Source organism: Chelonia mydas, chromosome 14, assembly GCF_015237465.2.
Source record: "Chelonia mydas isolate rCheMyd1 chromosome 14, rCheMyd1.pri.v2, whole genome shotgun sequence".
NCBI lineage: Eukaryota > Metazoa > Chordata > Testudines > Cheloniidae > Chelonia > Chelonia mydas.
The window spans coordinates 19,365,603-19,382,264 of NC_051254.2; the positions used below are offsets into that span (position 1 = coordinate 19,365,603).

The 16,662-nt window shown below is 42.1% G+C and overlaps 2 protein-coding genes and 1 non-coding gene across 5 annotated transcripts in view; all 3 read left to right on the plus strand.

The window, feature by feature from the left end:
* The first annotated feature begins 1,170 nt into the window (after window positions 1–1,170).
* On the plus strand, window positions 1,171–16,269 carry LOC102934080 (fructosamine-3-kinase). Of its 2 annotated transcripts, none has more exons than XM_043528666.1 (7): window positions 1,171–1,465; window positions 2,099–2,326; window positions 5,420–5,571; window positions 6,109–6,200; window positions 7,740–7,822; window positions 9,106–9,228; window positions 13,665–16,269. In XM_043528666.1, exons 1-7 carry the CDS (start codon window positions 1,358–1,360, stop codon window positions 14,001–14,003), a joined length of 1,125 nt encoding a protein of 374 aa, XP_043384601.1. In that variant the 5' UTR covers window positions 1,171–1,357; the 3' UTR covers window positions 14,004–16,269. The 2 variants fall into 2 exon arrangements, with proteins under 2 accessions (XP_043384601.1, XP_007072567.2); XM_007072505.4 differs by having other exon boundaries at window positions 1,171–1,409.
* LOC114022571 lies at window positions 3,144–3,266 on the plus strand. Its single transcript, XR_003566633.1, has one exon. It is a non-coding gene; the product is annotated as a U6atac minor spliceosomal RNA (small nuclear RNA).
* Window positions 9,108–16,662, plus strand: part of TBCD (tubulin folding cofactor D) — a 254,477-nt gene continuing 246,922 nt past the window's right edge. Inside the window, exon 1 of one of the 2 annotated variants that reach the window (XM_043528663.1) lies at window positions 9,108–9,228. The gene's annotated coding sequence lies outside the window, so the exon portion shown is untranslated. Of the gene's footprint in view, window positions 9,229–15,454; window positions 15,587–16,662 lie in introns of those variants that run through there. The other variant, XM_043528659.1, reaches the window with a different exon arrangement.

Below are 16,662 nucleotides of genomic sequence, written 5' to 3' on the forward strand. Positions count from 1 at the left end.
ATAATACTAATTAAATACATAAAATAATAATACCAATAATAAAAAATAATAAATGATGCAGGTCAGAATTTAGGTGATCTAGGGACACAGAGGGGAGCAACAGCCCTTGCCTAGTACCTCCCTGAACCATTCTGGCTTAACTCAGTATTTTCAGATCCTCACTTTAATGGGTACCAGCTTTATCTCATTTAAACAATTATAGAAAAAGAAAAGAACTTGTGGCAGGTGTGTGTATGAGAGAGAGAGAGACAGTAAGTGCCATTGCGCTTTTCTGTGCTTTTTGTAGATGAAGATTCTGTACATAGTCCATGACATGGAAAGCATTCCAGCTCATCTTCCTGGCAGTTTACAGGGAGGAACCATTGAAAGGGACAAATCTTGCTCTATTCTGTTGACTAAGCTGCTTTCTATGGCTATACAGAAAAGAGCTCACAAAAGGTGGAAAGCTTGAGCTTATCACAGTTCTTTATTCTCGACCTACCACAGGAAACTGCTCAAGATCTCAGAGCTTGAGCAATAATAATAAATTAATAATAAATTGTTAATACCCAGCTCTTATATGGTGCTTTTCATTATTTGAACTATGTCCACTTTTCCATTCCTTGGAGAACTAGAACCATTTTGGGACAGAGGTCAAAGGGGTTAACTCTGAACATAAAAAGTAGTCTACATTGATGAAATCAGTGTTTTTCTAGTAGAGCTAATCATTCCTTAACCTTTAGTGATTCATACAAGCTGCTTATTATTATCCATGTAAACAAACAAAGTTGTAAAGAAAGATAAACTCATGATAACAGAACCAGGTGCTGAGGATGAGGGGAGTGGCATCAGAATCCAGAGAATCATTAGCAGGATGGATGGCAGCACACATCTACTCCACGTGGAGACAATAGTTAGGGCCTTTTGTATAGATTGTAACATTACAGAATCCAGTCCTAACTCATATGACTGGTCCTGTTGACCCCAGTGGGGCTTACCATTTGGATCAAGGCTGTGGGATCAGGGCTATGATAATACTTCACACTTTCTATCTGAGGATGCCAATGAACTTTACAAGTGAAAATTAATTAAAACTCACAACACCCCTATGAAGTAAGTAATTTGTGACACCCCCCTCCCATGTTATAGATGGAGGAGTGAGATACAGATAGGTAAAGTGACTTACTCAGAGTCATATGCTAAATCGGTGAGGGATCCAGAAATAGGATCCAGATCTCCTGAATTTATGTGCTTGTGACTACAACACAATCCTTCTGTAATCAAGCCTGATCCTGAGCATTTCCTGAAAAATGCTCAGTTCCATCAACCTCCATTGTCTATAAAAGGCTTTGGTGGCACTTGGCTCCTACTGAGGGCAATGGGAATCTTTCCATTGACTTTAATGGGAGCAGGGCCAGGCCCTGAAGAAGGCATGTGGTCTAATGTGTCAATGGAGACACAATGGTTCCTAGTCTATACAAAGCAGGTATGAACAGGAAAGATCATTGCTTTTCCCATATCCCAATTTGCTGATTTGTGGTTATATTGAGGCCTTTGAGTTGCCTGATCTTAAACATTTACAATAGGATGACCAGACAGCAAGTGTGAAAAATTGGGATGGGGGGGAATAGGTGGCTGTATAAGACAAAGCCCCAAATATCAGGACTGTCCCTATAAAATTGGGACATCTGGTCACCCTAATTTAGAACACCACCACCACAAAACTCTGCCTCTTGCACAGTCTTCCATAAAATACAACCAGTTTATGTTATTGTGTATAGTTTTCATTGCTGAGCTCCCTCTGGTGGTTGATGATTTAAACTTTATCTCTTTGGTACTCATGTGAGCAGTGCTGTAGAGGGGTGGGGGAAGGTGAACAAGAGGACAGTCCATACTGATTACCCAGTGAGAGGAACTACAAATACCAGAAGCTCTCAGGACAGCCATCGAAGGACCCCAGGAGATTCCAACAAATTCAATATTTCCTAAATATCTATTTTTTTAAAAAAAGTAAAGCTCTAATTTCCAGAAATAAATATTTCTGGGAATTATTGACTGATTTGATTTTTCTCTCAGCTGTTATTTTTCTCTTTGGTGTGTGTCAATTTCTACCTCATAGCAAAGACACAGCAAAAAAGGAAGGACCCAGACCTTTAATCCTGTTTTGCAGTGGATTTACGAAGAAACAATTGCAACAGGGGAACCAATGGAAAAACTCCTGAAAACTGAATTGAAGACCTCCATTCTGAAGGCGTTTGGGAGCTCAGGAGGAGGGTATATTAGCCGAGGGCAGAGCTATGAAACTGACAGCGGGCAAGTGTTTGTGAAAATCAATCACAAGCCTCAGGTTAATGCTGATAATATTGCTGCATGTTCACTGCAATGTGCTTAATTGTCTGGAGATGTTTGTTGATGATTGTAAATTGTGTGTTTTCAAGCTTAATGTATTTTTCTCCTTTTAAGAACTGAAATCTTTTTAAAGCACATTTTAGACAGTAGGCTCAGTTAATGTTTATTTGTAATGCTGTTGTAAAGCAACTTGACGTTCCTTTGCAATACTAGGTGCAAAATAATTTACATTGCTGCATAAAAAAGCATAGAGCAGAGCAATTGCCCTCATGCTTAGAATTTGTTATTGGGCCAAATACTATCCCTGAAATGGCTATTCCCACACAGGTCTAGGGAACAGCATGACCTTCCAAAGCAGAGTACATTCTTTTATTGGGGAAAGGGTTTTGGTCCACAAAACCCAGGATCTCTTGAGATCAGCAGAAGCATTGAGCATCTGCAGTGCTTCCTGGCACGATGGCAACATAACTCCTACAGGAGATATGCTCCCATCAGCTTCCGTATTCATCCTTGCTCCTCAATCCTCCTTAAGAAAATGGTTTCACTTGATGCAGTGGAAACTGAAATATGTTAATACTGACAGTATCAGGAATCCTTGAATGGTTGTGGGAGAAGGAGGGATTACTTCCGAAACCCCACTTCCACCTATCCTGATCGTACCCTAAGTGTCTGTTCCCCATGGCATAGGGAGGAGGAAGGGAGTGTGCTGTGGTGCTGGTGAGCCACCATCCTGGATCTTCTCATTTTTCCTACCCTCTGTTCACAGAAGCAAGGGAGCATGTGGGCCACTGTTATGTTGTATTATTATTTAAATTGTGTGATACGAAAGGAGAGAAGGTTAGCACTCACCTTGATAAGGGTGGGAGAGTTGTAGTGGCCTTTTCAACACACATATGGTTAAGGCATTGCCACTTACTCACGGCACCTAATCACTTTTGGGAAGGATGCCTAGAGCCCTGCGTATGTACCCCTTCTTATGTTTTGTACAATTCTAAAATAATAAATAATTGGTTAGTATTAAGGCAAAACTAGAAAAAATACTTGAACTAAACCATCAGCTCCAAGCACCCTATTACTTTGGGAATATTGGCATTCAAATGTGATGTTTGTGGATTGGGACATTCTCTAGTCAGAACAAGGCTATCAGTCAATTTACAGTTGAGAAATAGGAGTTTAGGAGGAAACGTGTGGCTTGGTGGAATCCAGATGCACAGAGGAACTGAGGGAGATCCAGCCTAGGGGCAACTGCTTGACCACTGTCTGATTTTTAACACAGAGTTGCCATCGACTCCCCTGGGACCCGCTTTCAGGTAAGTGGTATTGGTGCCACATTTGTGGAATCTGCCTTAGAAAAATAGAAAGACTGACTCAGCCGGGAGAAGAGAAAGAAATCAGTTTAAATGTGCATGTTGAGATTTTTGTTTCTATCGCATTTAGGAGCTTTTTAAGTGGTTGGTAACATTTTGCTGAGTTAGAATGTTTTAGCCAGCAGTCTGAGAGGGCTAAGTCATCAGATCCCCATTGTTTACGTTTACCGGATGGTTCTGTGTGTGCATGCAATAATTAAATTAGCTATCAGTTGATTGTTGTAAAAACCTTGATTAACACAGTACAACCAAGTAAGAGTTTAAAAATTATTTAAAAGATCATTGAAATATAATTGGAAAAAAGTCTCCAGGCTATCTATAAACTTGTTTTATTCTTCCTCTTCCTTTTTAGGTAAAGATTAATCTTTCTGCAACCCAAGGAATTTATGCAGAGATTGCATGTGCAATATAATTTTGGATTTCTTGTTTTTCTTACTAATACCTGTACCTGCAGCTTGTTGCATGTAAATGGGTTCCTCCTTCTGTGTGGAGCCCCACTGACCTCAATAAGGCAATCACAATAAGTAGTAGGATTGGGGGCTAAAGGCCTGATCCTGTCGATAATCCTTACTGAAGCAAAGTGTCCATTGACCCTAATGGGGTTTATCTGTGCGAGGAGTGTAAGGTTGGGCACATAGTCAGTCTCTTCCTTATTGTAAAAAGCCTTTCTCTGCTGTTATTAAGGATAGTCCAGTGCCTCAGGAACTAGTTTAGGGTTTATGGGACTTGGGTTCAAGTTTCTATTTTGCTACAGACTTCTTGTATAACCATAGGCAAGTCACTTAATCTTTCAGTTCCTATCTGTAAAATGGGGATAACAGCACATCCTTACCTCCCAGGAGTGTTGTGTGGATAAAGATTGGGAAGTGTTTAGCTACTATGATAATAAGAGACATGTGAGCACCTAAGATAGACAAACCTTTCCTTATCCTCCTAAGAGAGAATAAAATAACATAAAAGTACTCAAATTTCTATTGCTGAACCCAGAAATCAGGTATGCAAGAAGCATCTAGCAGAAAGGTAACATTTCCTTACAAAAGAAAATGTGGGAGCTGCAGTCTTCGCTCAGTGGGAAGTTGGAAAGAAAAGGCTTTAATTTTCCAGGAAATACTCTTAGCTATTCTGTTACTAAATAAAGGCAGAACAAAAAATTCAGCCATAAATTTGTAGTTCAGTACATGGGAAACTGATAAGTCTGGGTTATTTCATTCTAAAACATACAATTAAAAATGGGCAGAAGGAGTAATACTGTCACTTAGAAGGTCAAACGGTTCAGCAGTACACTGGCTTAATTAATGTGATCAATCTCCCACTTGGGACCTGCTGCTTAGTCACAGTCTAAGGATTTACTCCTTTATTTCAAGTGGCAGGTTTTTATGCTTTTCTTGTTGAAAGGTTTGGGTTCTAGCCCCACTGGTAACCCTGCTGTACCTAGATTTGAGGCCAGAGATTAACTACACATAGATGTTTTGAGTATTTACACTGGTAAGTTGTGTAATGTGTTGTACTGTGCTGAACTTGCAAGAAAAGCAATAACAATACTATCAAACCAATCTATCCTGGCTGGGACAGAAGCCTTGCTAATTTGCTGCTACATTTTATTATGAAGGATTAATAGATTCACAGATTTATAAACAACAAAAATTTTCCAGTACACCTAGTGCAGAAATCACATCATTTAGCCCAAGGATATTTGCCCCAGTGAAATTCTTGTTTCTGAATAGGCTAGAAAAATGTTTGAAGGTGAAATGGCAAGTTTAGAGGCTATCCAGAAAACCAACACCCTGAGAGTGCCCCAGCCCATTAAAGTGATTGACCTTCCAGGAGAGGGTGCAATGTTTGTCATGGAGTACCTGAAGATGAAAAATCTCAACAAGTATGTCTGAACTTCATACTTTCTTTGTTACTATGATTTTGAGAGTCTCTGCTTATAATTCTGTTGTGTTGGTGGGAATCTCTGAAAGAGTCTATTCGCTATCTTCGGCAAATGATATCACTCGTGTGTCTGATAACTGTAAAAATAAAAAGTAAAAGTGAAATTCAAATCAACAATCAAGCTTCTAGGCCAAATTCTCTCCTGAATTTGGCCCTTTATCTCTTTCAGGAATATGTGGTCTATACCTGACTGTTCACATTTGTCAGAGCAGCTTTACTCACAGGTAGCAGCCATGTGATATATCTGTACATTTCTCAGACAATTAATGTGTCTTTCTGAGGTTCTGTTTAGCTTCTGTTGAGTTAAAATATTCCATTGCTTTCTCTTTCTCCTGATTTTTAAATTGCCTCCTGCTTTACAGAGTTGCTCCCTGCTTTCTCTGGTCTTTAATTCTCTCTTGTTTAATAAATGGTGTTTAAAGGCATATTTTAAATGAACAGATAAAGAATGTATGGTTTTGTTTCTCTGATCTTACAGACACTCTGCAAAGCTTGGAGAGCAGATAGCAGATCTTCACCTTCACAACCAGAAACTTGGAGAGAAATTAAAGAAGGAGGGAAACACTGTTGGTAGAGTATAGATTTAAAGTACTAGTGCAATACTGCGATAATCACTTCTGGATATGACACAGTATTTAATACATGTAGCATTATAATCCTTATGAATGGAGAAAACCAATTTAAAGGGCCCCTGTCTGCTAAAATACCAAATATATATACAAAGTATCTTTTGATCCATAGAACACTAAACTTAAATAATTTGAAATGTTTACTTTGCCTTTACTAAATAAAAAAAAACTGCTAACAATAAAAAGATTTCTATTGGTTTTAGTTTTTGTGATTTTTTAAAAACAAAAAATTTGGGTCAGATTTACCTTTCAGTATCCCTGTAAGCCTTTCATCATCATGTACTATCAAGATAATCCCCTGAAGGTTTTTGAACCAACCAAGTAAAAAACAACAACTATTAAACATGTCTATAGGTCAGGTACAGTTAACTTGTTATTATAACATGTAATACCATTTAATACAAAATATACAGAAATTCACATTTACTTACACTAGAAATATTTTACAACTCACACTTGCAGTAAAATACATAGCACTTTCTATTAAAATAATAAAGGAATGTATCTTTAGGTTAATAAAAAGACAAGTTAGTTCTACTGAGTATAACTGTTCATCTTGAAGGCAAAGTTAATTCAGTAGGGTTCTGATCCAGTTTCCACTTAAGTCAATGGGAGTCTTTTCAGTGACTTTTTCTACAGCTTGATCCAACTCCCACTGAACAGCACATGAAGCACAGCAAGATCATTTGCTATGTCAGGGTTAGTAGTGTTCAAATCTAATGCCCAGATTTTGCACCTAGTTGTGTATGCATGGTTCCCACTGATTTCTGGGGGGGACAGAATGTGCTCTATAGTGGTATGCCTATTACCAAGTAATTACATTATTTGTGAGTGAGGTGGAAGATTGCTGATCTGTCTGAAATAATGTACAGTATGAGACACACAGTTAAAAGTTTTGGTTAGGAGGCAGCAGGGTAAAGTGCTTAGAAAAGGGTGAGTGCAAATCAGGAGACCTGGGTTCTGTTCCTGATTCTGCCACTGACTTGCTCTGTGCCCTTCAGCAAGTCAATGAACCTAACTGTACCTCAGTTTTCCTTGCTGAAAAACAGCCCAGGTTTTTTACTTCCATCTTTAATAGGTCTGTGATTCTCCAAAGGAAAAAAGCTACATATACATGCACAGAATTATTACTGGCACCTTAGAGACTGACTAATTTATTTGAGCATAAGCTTTCGTGAGCTACAACTCACTTCATGCTTATGCTCAAATAAATTGGTTAGTCTCTAAGGTGCCACAAGTACTCCTTTTCTTTTTGCGAATACAGACTAACACGGCTGTTACTCTGAAACCTAGAATTATTACTCTTTGTGTTTTAAAGTATTTAGTTGACCTATTGTTTAATTACCTATTTTCCCCAATTTTTTTTCTGCCTAGTCATATCAGAACTGGATTCATAAACCTATTGCTCTTGCAAAGTTGAGGATTGGAGAAAAAAAAGCTGGTTTGCCCTTTGGACATGATCAGTCTTTTTGTTTGCTAGGTAAAGGTGCAGGACATTCTGAACCTCAGTATGTGGATAAATATGGATTCCATACAGTCACATGCTGTGGCTTTATACAGCAGGTAAGTCCCAGCTCTGTGAAAGTTATTATTACATGTTAAAATCAAACACTAATTCTATATTCAATGGCTTGTTTTAACCACCAGTTTGTTCTCGCTGTTTCATTTTCATCTTAAAAGTTTTTAAAGTATAAACAAAACGTAAATTTTACCTCCAACTTGGGAAAAGATGGGGTTTGTTTTCCTGCACAGGACTGCTACTTTCTTGGACTGATAAGGTTTTGTTCCTAATTCAAAACTGTAAGAGTTCTGATAGACAAAAACCTTATTAACTACATAACCCTGTCTCATTCACTGAGCAGTGCCTATTTTGTGCAATGAAAAAATAGGTATATAATTTTTTACATGATCCTAATGCACACGCATGAGGAAGAAGAATTAAAGTTTTGTTTGAGCTTCCTAATATTTTTCAGTGCTTAATTTTGCAACTGTAATAATACTCTTTTAATGTAGTTTATTTGTGTCTGTATAAAAAAAACTGGAATAATTTAACCACTCCTGAGATACAGCCACTTCTGAGGTGAAACCTGGCAGCACACAGCAAGCCTACACAGCAGTTTTGGACAGGAAATGAAGACTACTCAGTGATTCTCCAATGTTCAGACCTCTTGCTAAGAAAAGGATCCCCTCACAAATTACTTCCATCCTCTCCCAAAACTCACTTACATAGTTCTCAAAAGGTGAAATTCCCCCCCGTCCGAAGGACCGGTGGCAAAGTCTATGCAACACTTAAATTCAACTTAAAACCCTCAGAGCAGGCTTCATATGGTGCATGGGCCTTCTGCTGGCTCTCTGCCCAGGGGTGAATTTCAACCAAAATATTTAACTGTGCAGACCATTGAGAAGGATTTTGCAGACTACTAGTTGTCCCTGAACCACAAATTGAGAACCATTATCTAATTGAAATGTCAGGGGGAATTTTCGCTATCCAGAGCTAATAAAAGGTTAAGCAATGTTTAATATCTGCAAGTGCCCAGAGCCTTAGGTTTATTTCTCATATGAAAGATAGCCCCTCCTTAACATGGACTCAAAAGGAAGAATAGCCTTAAATGAATGATCAACAAAACATTTAACAGCATCCTAAATTTTTCTTGGTGGTCACCCATCCCAGAACTGAGTAGGCCTTGACCGTGTTTAGTTTACAAGCACCCTGGTAGTAAGGCAACAGGCCATAGTATCAGTAATATACAGTTTAATTTTACAGATATATCAGCAGAAAATCTTTACAGTGCTGTTTCCTCTTCAACTGATCATGATTACTTGAATCTTGATATCTTATTTTCCAGGTGAATGAATGGCAACGTGATTGGCCTACTTTCTTTATATGTCACCGACTCCAAGCTCAAATGGATTTGATTGAGAAAGATTATGGAGACAGAGAAGCAAGAGAACTGTGGTCACAGCTTAAGGTTGGTAAATAAATACATGAATGTGTCTCATAGAGATAAAAGGTCCATTGTACTTATAAAAAATATACAAGATGAATACTTCAGTGGAATTTTACACAATTTTTATGGCAAACTTTATATGGCTTTTAGTAAACAGGTCTAATTTTACTTAAGGTCCAGATGCCAGAGTTAAGAAAAAAGGGTGCATGTTACTGTAGTAGCCTTTTAAAATGGGTGCAGAAGTTAGCATTGCATCCTGGCATTGAAATGTACATCTTAGAGCCCCCACCTACTATTGACCAGACTCTACATTATTGCTAAAAAGCCAGAGCATCTGTGAATAAATATAAGTTACTTTTAATAGATCAGCTACACTTTTATTCCCGGAACTTATTGTAGGATTAGATTGCTGTCTAATGGTTGTAAGCAAGACACAAGAAGTAATTCTTCTGCTCTACTGTGTGCTGATTAGGCCTCAACTGGAGTATTGTGTCTAGTTCTGGGTGCCACATTTCAGGAAATTTGTGGACAAATTGGAGAAAGTCCAGAGAAGAGCAACAAAAATGATTAAAGGTCTAGAAAACATGACCTATGAGGGAAGACTGAAAAAATTGGGATTGTTTAGTCTGGAAAAGAGAAGGCTGAGAGGGGACATGATAACAGTTTTCAAGTACATAAAAGGTTGTTACAAGGAGGAGGGAGAAAAATTGTTCTTAACTGCTGAGGATAGGACAAGAAGCAATGGACTTAAATTGTAGCAAGGGTGGTTTAGATTGGACATTAGGAAAAACTTCCTAACTGTCAGGGTGGTTAAGCAGTGGAATAAATTGCCTAGGGAGGTTGTGGAATCTCCATCACTGAGGATTTTTAAGAGCAGATTAGTCAAACATCTGTCTAGGGTTGCCAATTTTCTACTTGCACAAGACTGAACAACCTTGCCCTGCCCTGCCCCTCCTCTGAGGCCCCGCCCCCACTAACTCCATCACCCTGCTATCTCATTCTGTTGCTTGCTCTCCCCACCCTCACTCGCTCACTCCGGTTGTGGGTGCGGGCTCCAAGGTGGGGCCAGAAATGAGGAGTTCAGGTGCAGAAGGGGGCTCTGGGCTGAGGCAGTGGGTTGGGATGCAGGAGTGGTTGAGGGCTCTGGCTGGGGGTGCAGGCTCTGGGGTGGGGCCAGAAATAAGGAGTTCAGGGTGCGGGAGGGGGCTCTGGACTGGGGGGTGTGTGGAACCAAGGGGTTTGGAATATGGGAGGGGACTCTGGGCTGAGGTAGGGGGTTGGGGTGTGGGAGAGGAGTCTAGGCTCTGGTCTGGAGGTGCAGGCTCTGGGGTGGGGCCAGGGATGAGGGATTTGGGGTGTAGGAGGGGCTCTGGGCTGAGGCTGAGAGGTTCGGAGTGTGGGATGGGACTCTGGGCTGGAGCATGGGGTTGGGGTTCAGGGGGGGTGGGGTTGGGCTCTGGCGATAGGTGCCAACTCCCTGGGTGGTCTGGGGCTGGAGCACCCACAGGGAAAAATTAGTGGGTGCTCCTCACCCACCAGCAGCCAAGCTCCCCCCTCACCTTCTTCTCCCCCCCCGCAGTGCGCCGCGTCCCTCTCCCTCCCAGCACTTCCCGCCACCTAACAGCTCTGTGGCGGCACTTAGGACTTTCCAGGAAGGACGAGGAGGAGCGGGAACACAGCGTGCTCAGAGGAGGAAGCGGAGAAGAGGCGGGGCAGCGACGGGGACTTGGGGGAAGGGGGTGGAATGGGGGTGGGCCTGGGGTGGGGAAAGACGGGGTGGGGCAGGGACTTTGGGGAAGGAGTGGAATGGAGATGGGGCGAGAGCGGTGCAGAGGCAGGGCCAGGGGTGTCGAGCACCCACTGGGCAGAGGGGAAGTCGGTGCCTATGGCTCCAGCTGGGGGTGCGGGTTCCAGGGTGGGACCAGAAATGAGGGGTTCATGGTGTGAGAGGGGGCTCCAGCCTGGGGCAGGGGATTGGGGTGTGGGGAGGTAAGGGCTCCAGCTGGGGGTGCAGGCTCTGGTGTGGAGCCATGGATGAGGGATTTGGGGGGCAGAAGGGGGCTCTGGGCTGGGGCTGAGGGGTTCGAAGTATGGGAGGAGGATCAGGGCTGGGACAGAGGGTTGGGGCATGGGGGCTCTGGCTGGTGGTGCAGGCTCTGGGGTGGGGCTGGGGATGAGGGGTTTGGGTGTAGGAGGGGGCTCCGGGCTGAAGTAGGAGGTGGGGAGAGGGTACAGGCTCTCGGCTGTGGGTGTGGGTTCTGGAGTGGGACCAGAAATAAGGGGTTCAGGGTGCAGGAGGGGCTCCAGGTTGGGGCTGAGGGGTTCGGAAGGTGGGAGGGGGATCAGGGCTGGGGCAGAGGGTTGGGGCCCAGGGTGGGTTCCAGCTGGGGTGGGGCTGCGGATGAGGGGTTTGGGGTGCAGGAGGATGCTCTGGGCTGGGACTGAGGGGTTCGGAGGGTTGGAGGGGGATCAGGGCTGGGGCAGGAGGTTGGGACATGGGAGGGAGTCAGAGATGCAGACTCTGGGTGGCACTTACCTCAAGCAGCTCCCGGAAGCAGCTCCTATATGGAGGCCCTCATCCCCAGCACCATTCCAGAGCCCGGACCCCAGCTCAGAGCCCATACTCCCTCCTTCACCTCAACCCTCTGCTCCAGCCCTGAGCCCCCTCTTGCACTCCAAACCACTCATCCCTGGGCTCACCCCAGAACCTGCACCCCAAGCTCAGAGCCCGTACTCCCTCCTTCACCCCAACCTTCTGCCCCAGCCCTAAGCCCCCTCCTGCACCCCAAACCCCTCATCTCTGGCCTCACCCCAGAGCCTGCACCCCCAGCCCAGAGCCCTCACCCCCCCTACACCCCAACCCCTGCCCCAGCCCAGAGCCCCCTCCCACACCCTGAACAACTCATGCCCAGCCTCACCCCACCCCAGAGCCCTCACCCCCTCCTGCACCCCAACCCCCTGCCTCAACCCACAGTCCCCTCCCACACTCCAAATCCCTCTGCCCCACCCCCCAGCCTGAAGCCCCCTCGTGCACCCCAAGCCCCTCATCCCCAGAGCCCACACCCTCAGCTAGAGCCCACAACCCAGCCCAGTGAGGGAGAGTGAGCCACTGATGGAGGGGGAATGTAGTGAGCAGGGGTGGGACCTCAGGAAAGGGGTGGAACAGGGGATGGAGCCTAGGGGAAGGGGCAGGGCTAGAGTGTTCAGTTTGGTGCAATTAGAAAGTTGCCAACCCTAGCTTCCGGGAGCTGCGTGGAGCCATGGCAGGCAGGGAGCCTGCCTTAGCCCCACTGCGCCGCTGATCGGACACCTGGCAACCCTACACCTGTCAGGGATGTCTAGATAATACTTAGTCCTGCCATGAGTGCAGGGGACTGGACTCGATGACCTCTTGAGGTCCCTTCCCATTCTATGATGGTTAGAATAGGGTCAAGAGAAGGTCAGGATTCCTGTGTTCTAGTCCCATCTTTGCCACTGTCACTACATGACCTTTGCCAAGATACTTAACCCCTCTCTTATTTTCCCCATCTATGCAATTGGTATTATGAAGTTTAATTAATGAGTATTTGTAAAGAGCTTTGGGATCTAGGGATGAAAGGTGTAACAGAAGAGCTTCTCATTATAATAAAAGAAGCATTCCATAATATGTCCTGTGAATCCTGTGCTTCCATGGTTTTACAGTGCTATAGGTAGGGATATAATTCCCCAGGTTCAGAGGAGTTAAACATTTTGTGGCTTTAGCACAATGGATAATTCCAAGTGTGAATTGTTAAATGAGTCTAAAATGCTCTGAAACTATCTGCGGAACCCTGCACTCAATGAATACAACTGAACAGTATAAACAGGCTCAAAATAATATTGTACAGAGAATCAGTTGTATGGAGGACTTACTTTGATGGCGCACAATAAGAGGAAATGTTGCCTCTTCCTATGCTTTGCTCCTTGATAGGATTCAGTAGCTCAGGAAGGGAAAGCAAGAGAGAAAGTGAGTGTAATCAAGTGGCTGCTTGCTTGGTTTTCAGAATTACTGTTCTGTTCTGACACTAAAGCACCAAGTTTATAGCTCTTTGTTCCATAATGGCACTTCAGTGAGCACAGGAGACTCAGGATTTTGGTGCTAAAAGTTGTTTACTTCTTAGAACTGTTCCAATGAAAGGAAGCTGTTCTTTATTTATGGTGATAACCTGTATTGTCCATGCCTGTAAGCATTATGACAATAGTGAATGTGAGTACTAGTGAATGATACATTAAACTCTGCCTGAAATGAATCAGAATTATTCTTGTTGATTAACACTTTTGACCTGTTTCTGCATCCATTGACTGTAGTTTGAATAAGGCTTCATAATGACTGAAAAGAGACAGTGACTTTTATTTATTCTGTTATTTGTATTGTATTGCCTTTTAGTTTTTTCCTTGGTCAAATTATAGTTTTTCTTGATTGTTCATGCTTTTTCCAGCTGAAGATTCCTGACATGTTCTGCGACATGGAGATTGTTCCCGCTCTTCTTCATGGGGATTTGTGGGCAGGAAATGTGGCAGAGGACAATTTTGGCCCAATTGTCTTTGATCCTGCTTCCTTCTATGGCCATTCTGAATTTGACTTAGCGATTGCTGGGATGTTTGGTGGTTTTAGCAGCTCTTTCTTCTCTGTCTACCACAGTAAAATCCCCAAAGCTCCAGGTTTTGAAAAACGAAACAAGTTGTACAAGCTCTTTAATTATATAAACCACTGGAACCATTTTGGGACAGAGTACAGAGGATCTACTCTAAATATAATGAGAGAGCTCTTAAAATAACCATTTAGAGGGTGTTTCTCAAAGAGAATCTATCTATCACAGCCTCTTACTAATTCACATTGCCTACTTGTTGATAGCAACACAAGCTAGAAAGAGTGACACATTGATGAGAAACCCACATGGCAGATGTAAAAGATGAGGGATCCTTTGTACGCATTTAAACCCAATAAATGCTTGCGGTGGTTGTATAATTTCTGCATCATGTTCTCGTTTACTAGCACATATCCACACTGGTGAGTTAGGAGATTGTGTACAGTCTGTTATCCAGTTGGTAAAACTACATGTTTGAAAAGCAGTCTGTTTGACAGCCTCATCTCATTCTCCATAGGATAACCCAGTTTTCCCCACTCTGTCATCACTCTTTGCCCTTCCTGACCTATAAGGATCTTATTGTGGGATTGGAAATAATCACTACATTTATCACTTCCTCCTCCTCCTCCACTTTTCCATTTGACTTTTCTCCTCTGTTCCCCTCTACTTACCTCCTAAAGGATCAACTCCAACATCTGTTGAAGTCAGTGGGAGACTTTTTCGGCTTTGAGGGTAGTTGAACTGTGTCCTAATTCAGTTGCATAGTGCAGTCTATGAGTTAGTATTTCTTACATTTATTTTAAATTAAAAATTTTGTTCTAAACATTTTTATGACTCTCCTTTCTAAAGGAAAAATGCAGTTCAACGGATATCCCCTAAGAGTAGGTCTCCGCGCCTACTGGAGAATTAAATATATAGGCAGAAAATGGATTGTCTACATAAGACGTAGATAAAAATATATTTTATTTAAAACAGCCTTTTGAAAAACATACTAAAAAACTCCCTGCAATGTAACAGACTTAGCTGTTTGAGAAGAAGAAATCAGCAATTCCAGATACTATATTGATTGGTACTCACTCAATACATATAAGTTATACAGAATTAATCTTAATAGAGAATTGGGGAAACTAACCTATTCCATCATTGCTGATTTACTAAAGTAAAGGCACGCTGTCAAAATGGTGAGGTCCAAAATTTAATTGTTTTATGCCTGTTTTCAGAGTCCCTGTAATTGTTTATGACAGGGCTGCATTCTCCACCACAAACAGGCTGGCTGCTTTTCAGATTTATAAGCCCCAGAGTGTTATTTATTAAGTCCCCTCCAACAGTTCATCAGTATATGCTTGTGCCGTCAACGTACATGTGAACATAAACTTCCCCCTTAGCCTGCTTTCCAGGGAGGAAGGGGGAAAGACCTCTTAATTCTGTATCCTGTCCCTACCTGTCTCCTCCCCTTGTACTTCCTTCCTCTTCTTCCGCTATTCTCTGATGATGGGTTGATTGTTCTCAGTAGCTCAGCAGCCTCCTGCCTAATTAACAACTGTCTCCCAATTAAATCCACTCCAGGGGGAATAGCTAGCACCATAGTGACGGGTTAGCGCTAGGTTCCTAGCACTCTTTCAAGTTGTTGAGTAGCTTTTCTTTTGAAACATATTCTGCTTGCTCTCTTTATCTTTAAAAAAACAAAATAGATGTGTAATATTAGCAGCACAGAATTGTGAGCAACCGTACAATAACAAACCTAATTACCCTTTAATGGAAGAAAAGAAGTGGTAAGTAAACAAAATAGTTATAATTAAAATCCCACAAACACATACATGAATAGGAATATGTATATGGGAGGGATAATGCCTGTAATTGTAGGGCTTCCAAAGATTTATAATGACCAATGAGTAAACCAGAGTTAAAATGATTAAATATGCTTTGCCACTTTTCTTTTAGTGTTAGCACTGCTATTATGAATCACAACTTGAAAAACACCATCCTTCCAATGAAGTAAATCACAGCAGCTATTGAAACAATGTAGATTATTTTATCTATTTTTGTTTGTTTTTCATTTTGTTTAATGTATATAGTCTCATTTTAAACTCTCAGAAACTTTGGACAGTAATCAAGTGGATTTTCTTTCATTGTTCAAATATATAATGGCAGAATCAGAGGGTTAGATTGAAAACCATACTGCTTCTGAATTCAGTTAAAATTAGTCCAAATTATCACAAGTAATTAAAGTGATTATGCTTCTGTGATTGAAATGGAAAGGTGGAATAATCTTGTTTATAACTAAATTGATAGTGTAGTTATTAGGTGGAGAATCCAGGTCTGAGCTAACAAAGTCCATGAGAGCTAATATGTATTACCTAAAATGTGAACTAAAATACATGTACTGCTTTGTAAAATGTGAAATTAAGATATGTGCACATCAAATAAAATCTAGATACTTGCACTGCAGTAACAAGATCCTGATGTTTCTATGTCTTGTGATTACAGCTTTTCTGTGTTAGTGAAATTGAAACTAAAGATGGGACTGTTATTTGGGAGGGGGTGGAATTGTTGGGTAATGGAACTCTCAACACCAGGAAGCATGACAGGAAGGAGCAAGTGGAAGATTGGATGCTGGGGTCTAGGAGAGAACACAGCAGTGGATAGGAATAAGGTCCTGGAATAGAGCTGAAATGTGGCTAGAGGGTGAGCTGTTGAGCTGGAATTAACTGAGGTGGAGAGTTTCTGGGGATAGGTAATAGCCAGTAGGAAGGAAATGTTCCTAATGTAAGTGATCACTGTCATGTGGTAGCAGCAGTTTTTAGTATCAGCACAATGACATTTCTTCCCCCCAAGCATGACTGTATGA

Coding starts and splice junctions, on each gene's coding strand:
- LOC102934080 (XM_043528666.1), top strand. CDS start 1,358: ATGGGAATCTTTCCATTGACTTTAATGGGAGCAGGGCCAGGCCCTGAA. Junction 1,466..2,098: donor TCCTAGTCTATACAAAGCAG/GTATGAACAGGA, acceptor TCTACCTCATAG/CAAAGACACAGCAAAAAAGG. Junction 2,327..5,419: donor AAATCAATCACAAGCCTCAG/GTTAATGCTGAT, acceptor GTTTCTGAATAG/GCTAGAAAAATGTTTGAAGG.